This window comes from Uloborus diversus, chromosome 7 (assembly GCF_026930045.1).
Source record: "Uloborus diversus isolate 005 chromosome 7, Udiv.v.3.1, whole genome shotgun sequence".
Taxonomy (NCBI): Eukaryota; Metazoa; Arthropoda; class Arachnida; order Araneae; family Uloboridae; genus Uloborus; species Uloborus diversus.
Window position 1 is genome coordinate 64,808,316 of NC_072737.1, and position 16,051 is coordinate 64,824,366.

General features: G+C 31.9%; 1 protein-coding gene across 1 annotated transcript; it reads right to left on the reverse strand.

The window, feature by feature from the left end:
- Positions 1-4,864: 4,864 nt before the first annotated feature.
- On the reverse strand, positions 4,865-15,381 carry LOC129225655 (ADP-ribosylation factor-like protein 16). The gene is made up of 2 exons (XM_054860128.1): positions 15,243-15,381; positions 4,865-5,565 (listed from the first exon to the last, which is right to left on the reverse strand). The coding sequence occupies exon 2, from the start codon at positions 5,534-5,536 to the stop codon at positions 5,024-5,026; it is 513 nt and encodes a 170-aa protein (XP_054716103.1). The 5' UTR covers positions 5,537-5,565; positions 15,243-15,381; the 3' UTR covers positions 4,865-5,023.
- Positions 15,382-16,051: the final 670 nt, after the last annotated feature.

The following is a 16,051-nucleotide window of genomic DNA, read 5'->3' on the forward strand; positions in this document are numbered from 1 at the left end:
TATTTTACTGAAATTTCCAGAAAAAAAAATCCCCAAAAATCTAGTCTGCATCAGCCCCTGCAGTGACTGGATGTTTAATACTCGAAAATGCTAAATTCCCTTTTTTATTAAATTGTCTTCCTAGTTTTATCTAACCCCCATCTAAATTGGTTCTTTCAGATATTTTGTATTTTTTAGTTAGTTAGAAAATGTTTCTTGCTATTTTTTAAAATCTTCTGTTGTCTTTAAGTGTAAAATTTAAAACTTTGCAAGTGAAACTCATTTAGATGTAAGAAATACTTATTAGTTTTGTTAACAAACTTTTAAAAATCACTACTTAAGTTTATAATTTTTCAAATGTGTGTTATTTTAATATTTATGAAAGTTTTTTCTACCTGTTTCTTGACATTTTTTTAATGGGAACAACTGTGTTTCAGTGTCGAAAAATCTTGTTTAAAAATGCTCATCAGAGTACTTCTATGGTTTTATTATCAATTGGAAACTCTGAGAAAGATTACTTTTTTTGAGTGTGATATTTTCTACTTCGACACATATGCAAAGAAGAGAGGCCTATATTGATCAAAAAGTATTTATTTTTACAAGCCTTATCACCTAACCTGATTTATTTTTTTTTTTTCTTTTGAAATATTTGAACAAAGATTGGTCTTCCTAAATTGAGATATGCACTTGCAATACATGAGTTCATGACTTTTAGTTAGCATTTTCAATATATTTGGGCATAGAAATTCCTTCTATGTTAATTGCAGACATAAGACGAACAAGATTTCTCAGAAAAACAGATAGTTTCCATTATTCTGTATCTTCGAACAATAACAACCAATGTGATGCAGTGTCTAGAATAGAGTTATAGACTTGTTTATCGTAAAGTTATTGCATAATCAACTTTATAGGATGACTTTTTGCAAAACTGATAATTTTGACATTGGGTGTTACTGTCCTAAAGCACAGAAAATAAGATAACAAAAAATAGTGAACATAAAATTTATAAATCAAATCAAGAGCTGTGTCAAGGCAAGGTGACTCTGCCTACTGATGGCTAATGCAGAAAATCCTATGAAAGCATATTTTGCTTAAGAGCATACATAAACTTTTTATTAAACTCCTCTCGGTGTATTACAACTAAGAAAAATGTTGGTATAAAAAGCTCAAATTTTAAAGCTTTTAGTTTTTTTTTTTTTTTTTTGAAGTACAGTAAAACCCCTCTAATGTGGACACTAACGGGACAAATTTTTTTGTCCACAATAGACGGGTATTCGCAGGACAGGGGTTTAATAATGTTATTTGCAATAGAATTGGGGAATTAAAAAATGTCTACACAAGAGGGGTGTCCATTAGGAGGGGTTTTACTGTATTAATTTTTCTAAGATTTCACTTGGTTATAAGTGGTTTAGAAAAAATAAAAACTACTTCAACCTAGTTTTGCTAGAGTAAAACATCCTGTTTAATTGGGACTGTATAAAAAAATTCCCAAATTTAATAGGCTGAGGAAGTGATTCTTATTTAACTTTTTTTTTTAATCTAAATTTGTGAATTGTTTAACAATGATGGATAATGAAAAACACTATATAAAGCAGAATTCAAAAGTATCATGCAACTGTATGGTTAAGCCACATAGTCCGGCAAGTATAAAAAATGAATTATTATTTGTACTAGTCACAATGAAATTCTTATTTATGTTCAATAAATTTATTGTATTTGATAAGGTTTCTTTTTTGGTAACCCATACACATATATACCTACTATACACAGTCAAAGCCTGTTATTTTACATATCCAACAATAATCAGCACTATGAAGAATGGCTAAAACATGAAAACATGTTTTCACTGCAAAGTTTAAGCCGAGTTCAAAAGTTCTTTAGCAAATGAGCTAAAATTAGGGGGGAAAAAGCTTTAGCAAAGTGCTCAATTGTGAAAGGTTAACACAGTATAACTCCTGTGCTAAACAACACAGTAAAGGTTGTAGGGGTACCTTTATGACCTCATCTATTAGTTTTTGCTGAGTGCAATTTATACATGAAAATTTTAAAACCTCATTGTCAATTTATAATTTTTCCAAAAATTATGTCCGGAAATGAGGCGTCTTGCAGTCCAGTACAGCATTGAAGTGGCTCTAGAGAACTTGAAAGTCATCAATGGAGCAAATGTAAAAAAAGGCAACAAAAGAGGTGTTCTCCAGTCATAAGTGAGGTGTTACAAAGCACTCTAAGAGGTGAATTGGCCAGATTGATTTTATCTAAATGGGCCTGCAGATAGTCATATCCATTAATAGTTATAAAACAAGCGACTCCTTCAGCCCTTTGGATGGAGGAAAAGATGAGCGCTGCTGGCCATCAAGAAAGCAAGCCTAGGATTTTTCATCAGCCATGTTCCTAAGAGCAGAAATTATACCAAGCCTGATTTTGCTCGCAAGAAGTTTCCTAACATTTCAAAGAGGAACTGGACGGGGAGATGGATACAAGGCTAAAGCCTCTTTAGCCAACATATCTGTCCGTTCACTCATGCCACAGGAAAAATAAGATATTTTTACATACAAATACAAATTTAAAAGACTACAAATTGAGCATTAGAACAAGTTTCTAAGAAACACTTACTATATTTCAAAGAAAAAAATGGAACAAAATAAATAAAAACCACCTAAAAGACTATAAATACATACTCAAAAAAATTTCACATGCATATTTTAATCATGGACATAATTGGAGTGAACTTTGCAAGTAATTGTACATTTAACACCAGATTTTGGTTTCAGCCTCCAGTTGCAGATTGTCTTTTGCAGGTTTTTCAACAATTGTTTCACAGGTCTTTCTAAATCCCTGAATGTGTTTCATCTCCTGATGATATATTTAAAGAAATAAATCAGACTTTGCAGTTGTCTCGATATTTCTGATAAAATATATTCAGTATTTTGTCTATGTCTCTAATCTTAATATATAAAAATCAATGTCCTGAGATAACATATATATATATCAACGCACAGCCGAAACCGCTGAAGCTTCAGACTTGAAATTTGGCAGGCATGTCCGCATGATTACAAAAGTAACCACTAAGAAAGGATTTTTCGAAATCTCAATTAGTTCGGGAGAAATTAATTAAAACCCCTTAATTTCTTCGAAATTAAAAACATGTCTTTGAAATTCAAATCCCTTATTTTCGAAGGCTTTCCTCCATTCAAATCATTATTCAGTACTTCATCTCAACTTTTGGTCGACAGCGAACTATAAATTTGATATTGTTTTTGTTTCTCACGTGATTCTTCGAGGCTTTTCTCAAGTCAAATCATAATGTTTCTGTCCTTTGCTTTTATTTTTTCAAAACTAGAAACGAAGTTTTTAAGAACATCATCACAGGCGGACTATTCTTTTGAATTTAGAAGAGTGCAGTTTCCTGTTAAAGTTTGCTTTGCAATAACCATTAATAAGTCACAAGTACAGACATTAAAAGTAGCAGGGATCGATTTAAGAGAAGACTTTTTTTCACACGACCAATGTTATGTAGCTTGCTCCAAAGCCAGTTCATCAAGCAGTTTAATAATTTTAGCACCAGAAAAAAAACTAAAAATGTTGTATACAAAGAAGTTCTAGCTTAAACATAGGTATAACAATAAAATGTGGATGACCTGTGTTTGCAAAGATAATCAATACTTTAAAAGGATCGTTAATAACGGTTAAAGATCGGTTAAGGACAAGGGCATATATATATAAGGAGTCCAGGGTCCCTGGGATCCTCCCCAAATTAGAAAAAGTTATAGGTAATAAGTAATTATTATTGAGGATTTTCGAAACTAGGTGTACCAAGCACTGTTAACCCCTGCAAATTCCATTACCCGAGCAATGCCGGGTACAGGAATGCTAGTTTATATATATATATTAAAAAAATCCTTATTTTACTGGATTGTTTTTCATGCAGTAATGCCAAAGAAATTTCTCTTAAAAACAAGGGATTTTTTTGAAATTTAGAAAGAGAGCAATAACATGCTTTGCAGAAAATTTTGCCACACCATGTAAAACATAGCAAAATAAGTCATGGACCAAGTAATAAAAAATGCAGTTACTTATTTTTGCAGCCAGAAAGGTGATAGCAATTTGAATTAAATTTGATGCCAGAAGATACGCACTTAATCGTTTACTGTCATTGTTTTTTGCAATTGCAGTGAACGAAACTCCGAGAGCTTACTGATTCCAGGGCAACCGTGGTTCAAAGTGTGTATGAAATTCGGAACATCTTTTTCAGATGCGAAAATGTCTTCAGTAGATTGAAATTTTTTTCCGGAGTACAGCTTCTCTATATTCCGGATCTTGAGCAGAGATTGTATAGGCTGTCATTGTTCACTTCCATAATCTCAGCTATCATTTCTGGGTGCGTCTCGTCCGGAATCACAACACAACGTTCTGACTGACGTTCATGGGAAGAAATTTAGCGTCACTAACTTTCATCTGGCTTATTTATCCATGTGAAGGTGTTTCGCTCATAAGCCAACTGTAAAATTGGACTTGGACCACTACTGATTAGTTGCATTGCGAATTGATCAAATTCAAGTGCACAAACTCAAAATAATTCATCATTTTGGACTTGGCTCTTCTGTCCATTAACATTTTTTCCGGACATTGTCGGATTTCTGAGTTAGGTTCCAACACATATACAGTCAACTTTAGGTAACTCGAATATTCCTTTATCTCAAAGTTTAAATTAGGTCCCAAACTCTTGAGAAGGCTGTTAGAACTTCCCATAACTCAAAAGGTTTTTGCAAGTCCCTTGGTGCTTCGAGTTATCAAAAGTTGACCGTATATGCATTTGAGTACAAACAGAGTTCTAGCTATGTGTTTCAAAATAATAAAAATGTATGGTAATAGCCAGATACAAAACTTTTAGGAAATCCTTTTATTATGTTTCTAAAGAATGACAAAAGAAAATGAAATGCTAATATCCTTTTAGTGAACAATATATCAAAAATTTACTCAATTATACAGTACAAGCATCAATTACAAAACAAAACAAAAAAATAATAATTAAAGCAATTTTAAATTACGGTCTAAAAGTTGAAAGCCAATTCTTTATCTCTGAGATTCCTTTACCTGTTAAACAACTGCTTTCTATTACATTAATTTCTTGTTTTGCATGTAGCAAAATATCATCCAACCTCAATAGATATTTTACTTCTGATAACTCCAAGGTTGAATTTATATCAGTTTTATTCAGGATTATTAGGAATTTACTATTTTGTAATGAGTCATGCTTTAGAGCTTCATATAAAAGAATGCATGCACAGCTGATTTGTTGTAAATTAACGGCATCAATGACAAACATAATGCCTTTGCAACCATCAAAATGCATTGGCCAAATTGCTGCCATTGAGCCACCTAATTCATGAACGTTCAAGTAATGATGCTTTGAAAATGAAATCCTAGCAATGTTAACACCAACAGTTGGTACAGTAGAAAAAATTTCATCGTATGGATCACAATGGATATTGGCTTGTTGTAATCGCCTAAGCAGAAGAGTTTTACCAACACTTTTTGGTCCAATACAAATCAGCATGTTCAACAGTTAAAATGTTTTCACTTGGTCTGAAAAAGAAAACGCAAAAATTAATTTAGAAGACGTTTATACAATTAATATAAGTAGGGTGGCAACATAATGAATTAATAAAATAGGATGTTATGTCTCATAATTTTAAAACACAATCGTGTAGGAAATAAGCCGAATGGCATCGCAGCTTGCGATTAAAAACTTATGAAACACAAAACAATATCATAAAATGCGTTGAATGTTTAGCAATGCAAAAGAAAAAAAATAATAAATAAATTTTATCTCTTTCAATTTTAGTTCTATTAATAAACAGGGTGCCAATGGCAAAAATTTATATGTTTTGAAATTTTCATACCCTAATATTCCTGTATTTGTAGAACCACCCATTTTCACCAGTTCTTCTATTTTGTCAGGGGTCTGGCCAGAGCAAATTTGGGTCCGGTAACGGACCCTTCACAAAAATCCGATCAACCAAAACGGACCTTTCACAAAAATCCAATCAACTAAAACGGACCTTTCACAAAATCTCGATCAACCAAAACGGACCCTTCACAAAATTCTGATAAACAAAAACGGATCTTTCACAAATTGTTTATTGAAAGAGCAAATCTCAAATTAAAATAATACAGCATATTTCCTGTAGGGTCAATCCATGTCACTTCAACCCAGTCATGACACCCATAGTCTCAGATTTTGGTGAAATTTGGCACAATTGTTCCTTTTATAAAGTTATGAGAGAATGCAAAATTTTTTTGTTATATCTCAAACGGTTTAGATTTTATGGAATGTCAAAGTTTTCTGAATTTTACGATTTTTGCCGATGGCGCGCGTGAAAACTAATTTGCATTTATGCAGAAAATAAATTATAACTTCCCTATTTAGCAACGAATATTGTTGAATTTTTTTTTTAATAAACCTGATTATGCAAGGATTACAGAAAAAATACAATTTCATCAATAATTATCAATAAAAAAATATAAAAAATTCCTAAAGTACAAATTATTAAGTTTTTTTGAGAAAGTTTTGAGCTATACTTAAAATGAGATATCTTCAAATGGGTAGTAAATAATCCCTCCATTTTTTTTTTTCTGATCTAAAAGATGTATTTTATCACATAAAAAAATAATTTAGGTGGTTTTTACACTCCTTCATTTCAACAAGGGGCAGAAAACATTTTTTAAGATAGCTGCATGAAGAAAAAAAACATTAACACCAGCCTTGCTCTCAAAGGGTAAAAATCTGACTACTATTATGCAATTTTGTCTGGATGAAAAACTAGATTGAATATACAACACATAAATGGTAAAAATTACATTTAAAATTTGTGATTACAAAAATTAGGTGCAATGATGAACATCCGATGAACATGTTTATTGCAATGAAAATCATCAACTTACCTCAAGGAACATACATAATGTTAAAAAATCTTTTAACTGCAGATAAGTGAACTAATACTTTCAAAAATTGAGCTGACAATATCCCCCCCCCCCCTTTTTTCTTCTATTTATGATCTTAAAAATTCATTTTATCACATTTAAAAATCACCTTTGTAATTTTTCCCTTCCTTCATCATTTTTTTAATCTTTAAAGATAGAAATTGTTTCAACTAACTTCTCTGGGAACTTCAAAACCAAAATGTTAAGCCAAAAAAAAAAAAAAAAAAAGAAAGAAAGAAAAAAAAGTGATCAACCAGGATAATCCACTGTCATTCATCTTTATTCATCAAGTAATAAATAAGAGCTCCCCCTTCCTTCCTCCTACACTTCCAAGTGATGAATGAAAATAAACAAAGTAGCTGCACAAACCCCTTGAGAGGCCCAATGAGCCTCTCTCTTGAGAGGCTCATTGAGCCCCTCCCCTCCCTTGAGAGCTCATACATGAAACTTGTCTGAAAAAGTTAGGTCTTTTTGAAACAGAACATATGGCCTTGACTTGTGTAAAATATACAAGTTCATACCACATATTATATGATTGGAGATTGTGCAGTTGCACTTAGGGTTTCCCACACATGAAATCATCATAGAAACAGAACTACAAACCTTAACCAGTCAGTCATTCAAAAGCTGTTGCTTGAGTAACACATATGATTGAGTTTAATACTTTAACTGATTCTTATTTCCAATTACAGTATTTTTAGTTGTAATTAGAAATGAAAAGTTTTTGTTCTAATATTGTCGTTTAAAAAAAAATTTGCTAGTAAAATTTTGATTTTGCATGGCTGTAAACTAAAAATGGAGACATGTAGCGTTGGAGAAGTTACGCATAGTGATTGTCATTTGTTGAGTTTTGTCAAGAAAAAGGACACAAAGAGTACTAAAAACCTCTCTGAATCTGAGTTAACTTTATTGAAATTAAGAACAGGTGCAAGCAATGAGTTAAAAACTATTTGTCTTCATCATCAATGTGTGTATTTGCAAAAGTATGAATTTTTACAAAAGTGTTGTTGTGATCCTTTTGAAAGACACAAATCTTCAATTCAGAAAGGACTTCGCATTGTAACTTTAGAACTAAGTAGGACTATTTCAGCAAAAGGATTTCAAGTGAAACCAGGACAGAAGCTTTGTGCGAATTGTAGGAACAAGTTTTCTCAATTGAATGAATTTTCTGACGATATTGAAAAAACCAGTGAAAGCAGAAATTCCTCAGAAGAAGAAGATGATGGATTGAATCTTAATGAGTTAAAAAAAATACAAAAAAAAATACAAATCGAGGAACTGAATTCTTCTTTGCATGATATTGGATGCTCCCCAGTGAAATTACATGCACTTGGAGAACACAGCAAACCATCTTATGGCAAAGAAAAGCTACAGAGAGTGCATGAAACTGTAAAAGAAAAAATTCAAAATATTCTTGAAGTTAATTTGCCAGAAGAAAAAGATGTCCCAGAAAAAGATATTATTCAAAAATCCAAAGATCTAGATCAACTTATTTCCATTATTAAGAAAGACTTAAGCAATGCTCCAAAAAAAAAAACAAATTCAAATGTTGACAATTCCAGCTGCATTGATGTGGCCAAAAAGGAAAATAATACAGACTTTCAATGCTTCTGATTACACAGTTCGCAAAGCACAAAAACTGTTTAAAGATAAAGGTTTTTTAGCAGAACCGGAGCCAAGACGGGGGAAAATGTTAAGTTCTGAAACTATTCAATTAGTAGAACAGTTTTATCAAAGTAGCGAACATTCTAGAATTCTGCCTGGAATGAAGGATGTTGTGAGTGTTCGAAAAAACGTTTACGAAAGAAAACGCTTAATTTTGTGTAACCTCAGGGAACTGTATTTAAAATTTAAAATAGAATACCCAAATATGAAGATAGGTTTGTCCAAGTTCTGTTCATTAAGACTAAAGTGGTGTGTTTTGGCTGGTGCTAGTGGCACACACTTAGTGTGTGTATGCACAATTCACCAAAATGTAATTTTGCTAATTAAGGGGGCGGGAGTGGTAGAAGATTATAAAAAACTTATGTCCTTCATTGTTTGCCAGGACACAAAAAGAGAATGCATGCTGCGACATTGTGATGACTGCCCATCAAAAACCAACCTAATCCAGTTTTTAGAGTCTAAATTCGAAAATTATGAAAATGAAGAACTTGTTGAGTACAGCCAGTGGGTTACTACAGATCGTACTGAAATGATAAGATGTTCATGCTCAGTGACAGAATTCATTGATATATTGGTTGAAAAATTGAACAAATTGATTCCACATGCATTCATAGCCAAATCGCAAACTTCATTTTTCAAAAATTTAAAAGAAACTGTTTCATCATACATTGCTGTAATATCAATGGATTTTAGCGAAAATTATGGTTTTACAATACAAGATGAAGCTCAAGGTTACCATTGGACCTCACAGTCATGTACTATTCATCCTGTTATGATCCATTGCAAAGGTCCAAGTAATGAAAAAAATATTTCATCACTTTGCATAATATCTGATGACCTAAAACATGATGTAGCTATGGTGCATAAGATTCAGGAAATAGTAATAGCATTCATTAAAGAGAAACACCCTCAAATCAGGATTGTTCACTACTTCAGTGATGGATGTGCTGGGCAGTACAAAAACAAGTTCAATTTTATAAATTTGTGCATGCACGAGAATGACTTTCAACTAAAAGCTCAGTGGTCATTCCACGCAACTAGTCATGGAAAAACGGAATGTGACGGAATAGGGGGTACTGTCAAATGTGGAGCCAGAAAACACAGTTATCAACAAGAGCTAGGCAAAGAAGTATTAACCACAAATGATCTTTTTGAGTTTTGCAAAACTAGCTACAAAAATATTCACTTCCAATTAATTTCTAAACAGGAAGTCGATTTAACTCGCCAGACTTTAGAAAGTCGATTTAAATCAGTAGAAACTCTTCCCGGAACAAGAATGTTCCACAATTTTCGACCATTGGATAATTTGGGAAACATTGAAGCAAGAAGAATTAGTAGTGATGAAAAACCAGCTCTCACTTTCAATCTCTACAACAAACAGCAAACTTCAATTGTGAAAATAGAACAGTTGTATTCTGGGTGCTTCATCGCAAGTATATATGACAATTTGTGGTATTTTGGCATGGTGAATGAGGTAAATGAAGAAAAAGATGTTACTGTAAATTTTATGCATCCTCATGCACCTTCGCCATCATTTTTCTGGCCAAATAGGGAGGATATTTGTGCAGTCCCTATTACTCATGTCCTTGCAGTTGTGGAGCCCCCCAAAACAACTGGAAGAACTTACCAATTTTCTCAAAACTTTATGAAAACAATCAACTCAATTTTTGAAAATACAAGTTCCCCTATCTGCAATTAAAAGAGTATAATATGCATGTTCCTTGAGGTAAGTTTTTAAAGATTGCGATTTTCATTACAGCATTTAATTTTGTAATCAAAATTTTTAAATGTAATTTTTACCATTTATAAGTTGTATATTCAATATAAAGGTATGCTCCAGACAAAATTGCATAATAGTAGTCAGATTTTTACCCTTTGAGAGCAAGGCTGGTGTTAATGTTTTTTTTCTTCATGCAGCTATCTTAAAAAATGTTTTGTGCCCCTTGTTGAAATGAAGGAGTGTAAAAACCACCTAAATTATTTTTTATGTGATAAAATACATCTTTTAGATCAGAAATTTAAAAAAAATGGAGGGATTATTTACTACCCATTTGGAGATATCTCATTTTAAGTATAGCTCCCAACTTTCTCAAAAAAACTTAATAAATTGTACTTTAGGAATTTTTCTTATTTTTTTTATTGATAATTATTGATGAAATTGTATTTTTTCTGTAATCCTTGGATAATCAGGTTCATTAAAAAAAAATTTCAACAATATTGGTTGGTAAACAGGGAAGTTATAATTTATTTTCTGCATAAATGCGAATTAGTTTTCACGCGCGCCATCGGCAAAAATCGTAAAATTCAGAAAACTTTGACATTCCATAAAATCTAAACCGTTCGAGATACAGCAAAAAAAAGTACATTCTTTCTTACATCCATAATAGAAACAATTATGCCAAGTTTCATCAAAATCAGAGACTATGGGTGTCAAAATCTCATTTTTTGGGTTGATTTGACGTGGAATGACCCTGTATAAAAACGATAATGGTTGGAACCTTTTTTAAAGTTAAATTAGAGGAATCAACTTATACAAAATCAGCTAATTTCGCAAGAGAAAAAACAAAAAAAAATCGGCACTCTTGTGATGCTCCTGCAAGCCATAAATAATTACTACGGCCAAATAAATATAATGCCTGTTGGTTTCTTTGAAAGAAATTAACAGCTGAAAGTCAGTTTGGTTTATAATTTTGCTTGTTTGTTTTATGCAGCGGTGTTGTTGTAAACTTCTTTGAAAAAGCGTCAACATTCTCTGAATAGGCGTAGTAAGCACTTTTCTCCCCACTCATGATTTAATAATCAATAATATACAGCGAAATGAACTTAGAACTGCAAAGGGTAGTAAGGGGGGGGGGGGGGGATGTGATCGCTTCAGATAGGGTTACCAAATTCAAACTAATCACCACTTAGCGTCAGCGTCTAGCGGTGCGATGTTAAACTGTTATTTTGGGAGAAAGTTATATGGGTTTGATTTTTCGATGCTAAAAAGGATAATTAACTTAAAATAAACTCTTTTATTTACCGTTTTTTTTCTATAGATGCCTACATTTTGAAAAACGAAATCTTTTTACATTCGATATGAGAATCATATTTCATTCTTTTTTCTAGCTAACTTCGCTTTATTTGGATGCAAATAAATGAAAAGGGTTCTTTATTTTTGTAACAAAGCTTACTTCAGGTTTTTAAAGCGGAATTCCATTTTCTTTTATGAGTCAATAATTAAAATGCTGAATCGATCGTTTATTTTTTATTTTAATTATTTATTATTATTATTATTATTTTTGCTTCAACTGTGTCCAGATATTAATGATATGTTTATCATAGGGCTCTAAAATGCAATTCTAAAATAATTTTATCCAAAATACTTATTTTACAAGCCGTTTTTATACTTTTGATGCCTTCACTTTGAGGATTGCAATCTCTTTGCATCCGCTATGGGAATCTGATTTTTCGCATTTTCGATGTTTAGTACGCTTAGTTAAGAAGTAAACAAATAAAATATTTTTTTTATTTTTGTAAAAATCATGGAATTTATAAGTTTTAAACGAAACTCTGTGCTCTTAAACAGTGTCTTGGGTTAAAAATTTAAATGCTGCACCCCTGACTGAATTTTTTTTCTTACAGTTGTTTTAAATACTATACAAATAACATTTCTAGTATAATTTAACATGATGTAGAATGGTAGATAAATATTGATACTTGAGGGGTGCCCATCTCCCAGTGAGCGATGCCTCTCCCCCCCCCCCCCCCCAAATACTAGAAAAGTACTAAAGAATGATATTCTCAACAGAAAAGAGGGAAAACACTCAACTTTAAGTGTCAATGATGCAGTTTCCAATATCTCAAGAGTCAAAACTTTCGTTTTTGCAAAAAAAAAAAAAAAAATTGTTTTTTTTTTTTTTTGCAAAATTATTTGATTTTTCACAAAAGTATTTGATTTTTCACAAAAAACGGACCCTGTGAAAAATCCTGGACAGACCCCTGTTTGTAAAAGATAAGTGATAAAAAGCTTGTGACTGTGAAGTCATTGTACAAAAACTTTTTAAATGCACACATTAAATATTATACATTTCTTGAAAAATGTTTGTTTACTTGTTAGAAAATTAATTTGGTAAATGTCGTAAAACTGCTATTCAATTTTACATACTGCACCTCAATATCAAAATTTGAGGAACAGTACTGCTCCTCAAAATTAAACACTTGTCTCCTACACTCTGATTTTTTTTTTTTTCAAAAAGAAAAGTGGCATCTAAACATTGAAAAATATGTAAAATTTAAATTTAAAAATAAAAAGATAAAGCACTAAAATGAGCACAATTTACTGAATGAAACTAGACTTTTTACAAAACTCATGTAAAATAAATAATGATGTTTCATTACATTATTTAATGCCATTATTCAGCTAAAGTTGAAGTGTCATAATCCATAGTTAAAGCAGAGCTTCCCCCAGGATTAAAAAAGGGTAGGGTGCTGCTTTTTAAAAAAGGACATTTTTTTGGAAACTAAAAGGCCTGTTATCGCTTCAAAGCAATAGTGGATATAGTTGTAGGATAAATACTGTTTTTCCTAGGTTCAAATGTCTTACTATCACAACAATAAAAACTTCGAAACATTCATAAATTCCTAGGATAATTCCACAATTTAAAATCATTTTTTAAAAAATATGATGACTAATTCTTTCAGTACAGTAATTCTTTCAGTTACAGTAACTTAAAAAACTTTAAAATCCAAAGGTAACAATTGCTCTTGGAACCAATAAACAGCACCAGTTTGATAGCACTGGGTATTTATTTTCATTAGTTAAGTCATTTGTTTTCAATTGAAATGTCCAAAATCATCCACATTTGGCTTTTACATGCTAATTCTTTGTATTTTTATCATAGTTTTGTGTTTCTTTGATGCTACGTGTCATGCAAAATATTAGCATTTTGCTGTAATTCTACAGTAATCTTTTAGCATCTGCTTTTGGTTTTCGATATTTCTTATTATTTTTTTAGTACTACACAATATGAAGAAAATTGAACAAAAATACAAACTTATTTTTTGGACCAAAAAATGATCTGTGTGCATATAATGCATAATAATAAAACAGAATACATTATCCACAAATTATCTGCAATAACAACTGTTTCAGCAAATAATCGCGATTTAGAATATTATAGACTGAAATAAAATTAAAATAAATTAACAGCTAAAAAAAAGGAAAAAAATGGTGCAGATTTGTGGCGCTCCAATGCACCTCTGCTGAATTCTAATTCAAAATGTAAAAGCACTCGTAAAGACATGAATTTGAATGAAAGATTTTAAAATACAAGGCTAACTTAACGTTTATCTGGCTGGAGGTGAAGCTTTAGAATTGTCTCAAAACACATGTCAATTGTACAATGAAACACTTCTCTTGTCATGAAGCGATAAGTAGGAAGGATGACAGCCGATATTCTTCGCTGGAAACTAGTATAAACAGCTCCCCATTAATGAAAAAAAGAGGAAGCAAACCCTCAGGCAAGGAATAAGGAAGTGATTCTGGGAATTCAGACAGTGGCTTATCAGTAGTGCTCCCAAAGTGAAAGGTGCTTGGAAGAACATTGTTTAGTCTCTACAATGCCCAGGATATTTTTTATCCCTTGTGGTAACTGATAATGGAAGCCATGCTTTTTTCATAGTTAGCTCAATGGCAATCCAAGTTGGGAGCAGAGGGGGAGGGGCGGATATTCGCTATTATCACTTAAAAGAAAGACATTGTAGGAAAACTAGGGGAGGGGACATTGGCTCCCTACCTCTTCCTAGTAAGAATCTTAAATCAAAAGGGTGCCAGTTCATGAACAAAATTTTCATTATAAATGTTAGGATCACAGCCAATCTATTTGTAGATGAAGAAAACTTCTTCTGAAATGCAAATCAAGTTAAATTTTAATTTTTTCAATCTGCAAAAAATAATATTTGAATAAATGATTATGGAAAAAAAATAATATGAGTATACATCATTTTTTATAGACAGATGAGATATTGTTTGAAAGGTAAAATTTCATTTCCTGCCAAGGATGCAAAAAAATTACACACGAGCACTCTAACAATTTTCTTTTCCATTTTTCGATTTTAAAACAGGCTAAAAGATAAAAAAATGAATTGTATTGAAAATTCGCAAATATGGATGCACTTGGTTGAATCGGCACAATAGAGAACTTCCTATTTGCTTGCTAGAACAAAGTTGTTATTTTAATGATAACCACTCATTTGAATAAAAGAAAATTTGCATTAAAATCTGTCTATAAACATATGCGACTTGGGTCACAGAAATCCCCTTTTCCTTCAATTATTAACCGGATGTTGTATAAAAAAATAACTGAATTGTCCTAAAATGTATCTAAACCTGGAAAAAAATAATAATCAAGATTTGGACAACAAAAGCGTTGAAGCACAGGGTTAGCACAAAAAGGGTAAAAAAAACCTTTTGGAGCCCCCTGAGCAGTTAGTATTTGGCGGCGCAATCAAAGCAGGTTCAGGCTCATTGCTTTAAACTACTTTATCATACATTTTTTTAATAGATTGAGCTAGTTGGTTGTTTACAGACAAGTGTGGTATAACAAAGGAAACTATCAGAAAATGAATTATACCTTTAGTCTTCAGCTCTTTCCGGAGGAGGTCCACATGGCGTAAGCATCTTTTCAGTAAGATTGAATCTTACACGAGCTTTACATTCATTCTCAGCAATGGCGAAAAAATTCAGCATATCATGATGTGCAATGAATGAGGATAGACTATCTCTATGTTGATTTACCAGCCATTCAAATTTAGTGGTATCAGCATGCCCAGTACCAATATATTTTGACTGCAAATGTTCAAGCTGAGAATGGATATTGTATCGTTCTCCCATAGTGTCTAAAAGAATTAAAATTAAAGAATAATTAACCTAATTTAAAAATTCAAATGAATTTTAAAATACAAGAGGAAGTTATTTTATTATGAATTTACACATGGAATTGTAGTTGAACAATTTATATAAAAAGCAATAGAAATATTTTTTGCACAAGTAAAGTCAGAAACAGGTGGCCTCAACTTTTGAACATCAGTTTGCCGTAACGTTGCTGCGGACTGACATTCCTGTGTGGCAGCCATTTTGTAACAATGCATCAAATGGTGCTTTGCTGGCTAGGGACTTCATAGCAGTGCATCACAACTGTCATTGTATTTGTTGGACAATAATCCAAACAAAACCTTTCTTTTAAAGTGCTTTGGCAAAATTTTGCACGAAGTGATATACCCAGGGATCTGTCCAGGATTTTTCACCCAGGTTCCATTTTTTGTGAAAATTCAAATAATTTTGTGAAAAATGAATTAATTTTGTAAAAAATCAAATAATTTCGCAAAAAAAAAAAAAAAAAAAAAACGTTAAAACGAAATTTTAGAATTCAGAGATGGCACA